The 7,067-nt window shown below is 51.6% G+C and overlaps 1 protein-coding gene across 1 annotated transcript in view; it reads left to right on the top strand.

The window, feature by feature from the left end:
- The window catches only part of Otop3 (otopetrin 3), a 13,412-nt gene extending 6,662 nt beyond the window's left edge, over nucleotides 1-6,750 (top strand). The window contains exons 4-7 of the mRNA XM_031352105.1: nucleotides 407-465; nucleotides 704-822; nucleotides 4,082-4,896; nucleotides 6,114-6,750. Coding sequence (XP_031207965.1) covers nucleotides 407-465; nucleotides 704-822; nucleotides 4,082-4,896; nucleotides 6,114-6,284 — 1,164 coding nt within the window. The 3' untranslated portion in view covers nucleotides 6,285-6,750. The remainder of the gene's footprint in view (nucleotides 1-406; nucleotides 466-703; nucleotides 823-4,081; nucleotides 4,897-6,113) is intronic.
- The last annotated feature ends 317 nt before the right edge of the window (nucleotides 6,751-7,067 follow it).

A 7,067-nucleotide genomic window follows, 5' to 3' on the forward strand; every position in this document is an offset into this window, starting at 1 on the left:
CTCCCTCCCTCCTTCCCTCCTCCCCTCCTCCCCCTCTTCCCTCCCTCCTTCCCCTCAAGCAGTAACAATTGAGTCCCTTTTCATAGCTGAGGGAACTACAGCACCAAGATGTTCACCACTGGCCTAATACCACACAGTAAAAAAAAAAATGGCCAAGCCAGGAGTCCAACCCAGGCTTCCTTACAGAGTCTTCCATTGTAGACACACACACACACACACACACATGCACACGCACACACATGTGCACACACGCGCACACACGCACACACACACGCACGCCCCACACACACATACGCACATGCACGCGCACACACACGCATGCACGCATGCATACACACACACACACACCTGAGGCGTCCCCCTTCATGCCACCACATCACTGGGCTCAAGGCCCTGTCTCTTTCAGACGTGGGTGCTCAGGAGACACTGTAAGGACTGTGTTCAGGTGCAGACCAACCTCACCAGGTAAGCCGTCCCTCTGGATGAAGTCTCCCAGTGTTCTCTGTTTCCACGGCTCTCCAGTTTCCCCAAACAGGAGGAGCCTGAGGCTGTGGCTTAGTGTGGGCTGCATCCCAAGTGACCCCTAGGGGCTCCTGGAATCCTGCCACCTCTGAGACTGAGTGGTCATCCCAATGGGAGCGGAGGGTGAGGACGGGTCCCTAGGAGCATCCAGGCTGTGAGCAGACTGTGGCCCTTCCTCCAGGTGTGGGCTCATGCTGACTCTGGCCACAAACCTGCTAATGTGGGTTTTGGCTGTGACCAATGACTCCATGCACCAGGAGATTGAGGCTGAGCTTGACGCCCTCATGGAAAAATTCTCAGGTACAAAGGGGACCAGAACTTTCCCCATTGTGTGTGTGTGTGTGTGTGTGTGTGTGTGTGTGTGTGTGTGCACGCGCGCGCAGAGAGCTGAATTTGGTCCCTTGGAGCCCACATTTAAAAAGCTACACAGAGCCAGACATTGTGCTGCACACCTTTAATCCCGGCACTTGAGAGGTAGAGGCAGGCAGATTTGTGTGAGTTCAAGGCCAGCCTAGTCTATATAGTGAGTTCCAAGCCAGCTAGGGAAGATGGCCTGACAAATCAATCTGGGACTCACTGACCAGCCAGCCTAGCCTAATTGAACTGTAGGCTAATGAGAGACTGTATCAAAAAAAAAAAAAAAAAAAAAAGAAAGAAAGAAAAAGGAAAAAAGAAAAAAATCCATATACTCATATACTTCCTAAGGGATGACACCCAGTTGGGCATCTTCTGATCTCTGTTTGCATGTACACACATGTATACACACACACACACAGAGTTCCCATGACAATGGTCCCCTTCATGCTCTATCAGGGACTGGTACCTGTTGTACAATCCCTGCAGCCATGTTGCTGTCAGCAAGCCAGTCACTAAACCTGGTTGAGCTGGTCACTGAGAAGTCTTTCAGGCATGCTTCCAATCCATGGCATTTGTATTTACTTGTAAGAGACTAAAAGCCCTTGGGCTGAAAGGAGTGCTATCCTAATGCAATCTTAGTATCTAAATGTACGGGGAGGGAGTGGAGACTTGTGGATAGGAAACGCTCCCTATGTTATCCCAGCCAGCCAATTCTGAACCTGTATAGTCTGCCCTTAAAGTAACATCCCGCCCATACATCCACATGAAGAGCTTGCAGTCTTCGGGATCCAGCCACACCTTTGTGTCTGCCCCACCCACAGGTGGCATTATGACCTGTGTGCACCAGCTCGCATGCATTCACACACCCTGGGCATGAATCATGGCATACCTCTATGTGTGGCCATCCCTCACCTTCTATTTGTACTTTTGCACAAAATGTACAAAGAGGGAGCTTTAGTCAGTGACATCATGGATGTGTGTGTGTGTGTGTGTGTCTGTGGCTTAGGGGTTGGAACAGAGCCTCTGTTAGGCAAGCACTCTACCACTGAGCCACACCCACAGCTTCAATTATTATTGTTGGACTCCAGAGACTCAGTGGCCAGTCAGTTTAGCTAAAACAGTGAGCTGCAGATTCAGTGGAAGACCCTGTCTCAAAATATTAGGTGGAGAAACAATTAAGGAAGACAAACATTGAACCTATACATACACACATGCATAGGGAGTATGACAGCACACACACACACACACACATGCACTCATATGTATGTGCACACGCATGTCAGATACACAATAGAGCCTCCTTTGCCAATGTTGACCTCCCTTCCCCGATCCTTCTCCCTTAGCTTTCCAAGTGTTGGGATTCCAGGTGTGAGATATTATTTCAGATTTAAATTCTTGTTTGTTGTTTTTGCAGTACAGGCATTCAAACTCAGGGCCTTAAGTAAGTTCTTTCCCACAGAGCCACATTCCTAACCCTTAACTTTCTGAGATAGAGTTTAGCTATGCAGCCCAGGCTGGCCTTGAACTTGAGATCCTTCTGCTCTGGTCTCCCAAGTGGCAGATTGTGTCACCATGCCTGGCACGTAGGTTAAGATTCTAATTTTCTTAGTTATATGTTTTTGTGTCTGGCTATGTGCATGAGGGGGGTCTGTGCACATATGTGTGGGTGTCTTATGAGGTAGGAGGGCCATTAGAACTGGAGCTACAGGTGGTTGTGAGCATCTGATGTGGGTGCTCGGAACTGAACCTGGGTCCTCTGTGGGGGGACCATTGAGCCATTTCTCTAACCTGTTAAGGTGGTGGTGGTTGTTGTTGTTATTGTTGTTGTTGTTGTTGTTGTTGTTGTTCTTCTTCTTCTTCTTCTTCTTCTTCTTCTTCTTCTTCTTCTTCTTCTTCTTCTCCTTCTCCTATTCCTTCTCCTCCTCCTCCTCCTCCTCCTCCTCCTGCTCCTCTTCCTCCTCCTCCTCCTCCTTCTCCTTCTCCTCCTCTTTTTCTTCTCCCTCCTCTCCTTCTCCTTTTTCTTCTAAGTGTCTTAGGGTTTCTTTTATATTTTAATTTTTTTATTCACTTAACATCATGATCACAGCTCCCCCCTCAGGTTCTTTTCTATGTTCTTTTTTTAAAGATTTATTTATTTATATGATGTATATTTGCACACCAGAAGAGGGCATTGGATCCCATGAGACTACAGTTGTAGATGGTTATGAGCCACCAAATGGATGATGGGAATTGAACTCAGGATCTCTGCAAGAGCAGCCACTGCTCTTACCCACTGAGCCATCTCTCCAGCTCCCTAGTTTTTATACTGTGATGAGAAACCATGACCGAGGCAACTCTTATAAAGGAAATTTTTAATCAGGGCTGGCTTACAGTTTCAGAGGTTCAGTCCATTGTCATCATGGCAACACACAGGCAGACATGGTGCTAGAGAAGGAGCTGAGAGTTCTACATCTTGATCCAAAGGTAGCAGAAGGGGACTGTGTGTCACACTAGGTGTAGCTTGAGCATAGAAGACTCAAAGCCCACCCCCAAGTGACAGACTTCTTCCAACAAGGCCACACCGCTTAACAGAGCCACTCCCTATGGCAAAGCATTCGAGCACATGACTCTTTGGGGGGGTCATACCTGTGTAAACCAGCACAATGACCTCTTCATTTGCTTCCCGGTGGTGGCACTTGGCTCCTTCCCTCTCCCCTGTTTGTCCTAGAATTGGATGTATAGCCCAGACTATGACTTGGATTCAGCTCAAGCACTCTGGCACCTACATGCCCCAGTGATTCCATGCACTCATCCAGAGGGGCTGCCTTCTGATTGCCCTAGTATGGGCTGCTGGGGTTGGTCACTGCATTCAGCATTCAGGTGTGGCAGCCCAGTTTCTTATTGCAGATGTTGGGTTTGCTCTACCAGCCACGCAATATGTAGAGATAAGTGCTTGGCCTCAGGGACAGCATGGCTGAAATGTTTTAGGGAAGTTTGACACCTAGCATCTTTGAATCCCTTTGTAAAACAGTAATCACGTTTTGATTCCCAATCTCTACGCTCCAGCCTCAGATATTTCCACATCTGTAAAATGAACATCAGGCTGGGTCCTGTCCAAATCCAGTATGCTCCAAGAGTGGGTGACTGAGCGACCGGGGCCACAAAGTTCTTCCGTGCAGGACCTACCTGAGAAACTGTCTTTCCTGCCCTATCCCCCTCTCAGGGAACGGGACCAACACTTGTATGTGCCTCAACGCAACAGTGTGCGAGGTCTTCCGGAAGGGTTATCTGATGCTCTACCCCTTCAGCACCGAGTACTGCCTCATCTGCTGTGCCGTGCTCTTCGTCATGTGGAAGAACGTGGGCCGCAGCCTGGCAGCCCACTCGGGTGCCCATCCCAACAGACCACCCTTCCGCCTGCACGGGACCATCTTTGGGCCACTGCTGGGCCTTTTGGCACTGGTGGCTGGCGTATGCGTCTTTGTGCTCTTCCAGATCGAAGCGAGTGGCCCTGACATAGCCCGCCAGTACTTCACCCTCTATTATGCATTCTACGTGGCTGTGCTGCCCACCATGAGCCTCGCGTGCCTAGCAGGCACAGCCATCCATGGGCTGGAGGAGCGCGAACTGGACACGCTCAAGAACCCCACACGCAGCCTGGATGTGGTGCTGCTCATGGGTGCTGCCCTGGGCCAGATGGGCATTGCCTACTTCTCCATCGTGGCGATCGTGGCCACCCAGCCACATGAGCTACTCAACCAGCTCATCCTGGCCTACTCACTGCTGCTTATCCTGCAGCACATCACTCAGAATCTCTTCATCATCGAGGGCCTGCACCGCCGCCCGCTCTGGGAGCCTGTGGTCTCCGGTGAGATGGAGAAGAAGGATACTGAGCTACCCCGCAGAGGCTCCCTGCGGGAGCTGGGTCAGGACCTACGGAGAGCCTCAAGGGCCTACATCCACTCCTTCAGCCACCTCAACTGGAAACGCAGGATGCTCAAGGAGATCTCTCTCTTCCTCATCTTCTGCAACATCACCGTGAGTGTCTGGGCAGAAGCTCCTGGGGCACAGGCGTGGTGTGGGGGCGTGGTGTGGGGGCGTGTAGCGGTGTGGGGGCGTGATTTGGGGCGTGTGGCGATGTGTGGGCGTGGTGGGGGCGTGGTGGGGCGTAGGCCCGGTGTGTGGACATGGTGTGTGGATCCAGAGCCCCTGATTTAAGAAGTCATTCTTCTCTTTCCAACTACCTGTATGCTTCTTGAGAACCAGGAGTATCTCCAGCAGCTCCCTGCAAACTGTCTGGCGCGAATTAATGTGCTCCACACATAGCAAAGTGCCCTTTACAAATGTGTGAGATTCTGACTTGCAGTCTAGGCGGGGAAAATGACAGGGGGCTGGTTAGAAAATGACCACTAAACTCTTCGTCCATTGGATTTGGCCAAAGGGGCAGCCCAGAACTACTTGTTTTCTATTAATCCCTAGTAGGAGAGGTTGCATTGATCTCCTAGCTTCTGGTGGCTGCTATGTCATGGGCCCCTGGTCCTTTAATCATTGCTATACCTCCAAATGACTGCCCACCCCCCTTGACATATTGAAGCTTATGTTTCTGATCAGCCACACACTCACCCCCCACCCCCCGCGCCTCTCATATCCTGTAAGTGGGAGAGCCACAGGACCACTCAGGGTTGTTTAGCACTGAAAACACACTCCAGATGTGAAACAGCTGTGAAACATGCAGGGAAGTGATACATTGGCTTTAAGCTGTGTCAGGAGTTGAGAGATGGAAGTATGGGTCCCAAGAGCCAGGGCAGGTTTTCAAGGAAGTTGATAAGGTTGATCTGGGCTTTGGGAAATGAGCAGAATTCTCACAGGTCGGTAGAAGATGCAGGTGGCTGTAACTAGCGGAAATAGTAACGCCTGAGCTCAGGGCCTAGGGTACAACAGCCCAGCTGGGCAACAAAGACTGCTAGCTGGGAGGTCCTGCCAAGTGCCACATATAGAGAGAGGCAGCCCTGTGGGGCTCAGCCTGGCCTCAGGTAAGCCAAGGTGGCCAAGGCCCTCTGTGTCAGGTACTCAGAAAGCCTCTTGGCTGTGAACCCAGCTCTGCAAGGCCCAGGATGATGATGTGGGTGTAGCATTGCAGGAACTGCTGGTTCTAGGTCAGCCTCCCCTGAGCTGAGCAGCTTAAGATTTAGGAGCGCCCCATCCCTCACCCAGCAGCCTCTTTCCTCTCTCTCTCTCTCTCTCTTTCTCCCCAGCTGTGGATGATGCCTGCCTTTGGCATTCACCCAGAGTTTGAAAACGGGCTGGAAAAGGATTTTTACGGCTACAGGGCCTGGTTCACCATTGTTAACTTCGGCCTGCCTCTGGGGGTCTTCTACCGCATGCACTCTGTCGGGGGACTCGTGGAGGTCTACCTGGGGGCCTGAGTACTCAAGGAACCCAGCCACAACTGAACCCCAAAAGTGCAAAGGCAGAAAAAGAAACTTGGGGTATCTGGACAAGACACATCAAGAGGTGCAGAAACCTGCCTAGGGGTTCCCAGAATGATCTATCTTCAACCTGACTGCCTGGAACTCAAAACCAAGGGCGGGGCTTGGGGAATAGAACCAACAGGCCACGTAGTCAAGGATGTACCTCCCGGGGGGCTGCCAAAGGCTGTGAGGGTCAGTATGAAATTGTGGAGTCTGGGGGCTGGAAGAGGCTGAGTCCTTCTGTGGGACATCCTAGAAGCTCAGAACTCCGACTGGGAGCTCAGAACCCAGCACTCCAAGCTTGGCAGGCAGCCCTGCCCCTCTCCCCACACGCCCGTCTCCTAATGAGCTCATTCATTAGCTGCCAGGCAGGGCCTAACAGCTCTTTCCTGCTTCCATAAACCCTGTTTGTTTGATCGATCCCCTTTGGCCTTTGTGGTGTTTGTTCTGAGGACAGAACTGCCACTCCAGGTGTGGCGAGGAGAGTCCTCTCAAGCCAGACACTCCCGTTCCTCAGCCAGGAGTGGTCTACCCCAGATAATCTCTGTCTCCTCTATGGACAAGCAGGAAGAGATGGGTCTGGGCTTGTATAGCCCTGACCTCCACCCTTCACCGGTTCTGTCTCTCGGAACAGAGCCTCGGGAGCATTTTTGCAACTGCCTTACTATGGGTGGTCACTGCGGCCTCTGCCTTCCCAGTGCCCAGGCCTGCCTGGTCCTCTGAGCCACTGGGTGAGGC

The sequence above is a fragment of the Mastomys coucha genome, unplaced genomic scaffold, assembly GCF_008632895.1.
Source record: "Mastomys coucha isolate ucsf_1 unplaced genomic scaffold, UCSF_Mcou_1 pScaffold5, whole genome shotgun sequence".
Lineage (NCBI taxonomy): Eukaryota > Metazoa > Chordata > Mammalia > Rodentia > Muridae > Mastomys > Mastomys coucha.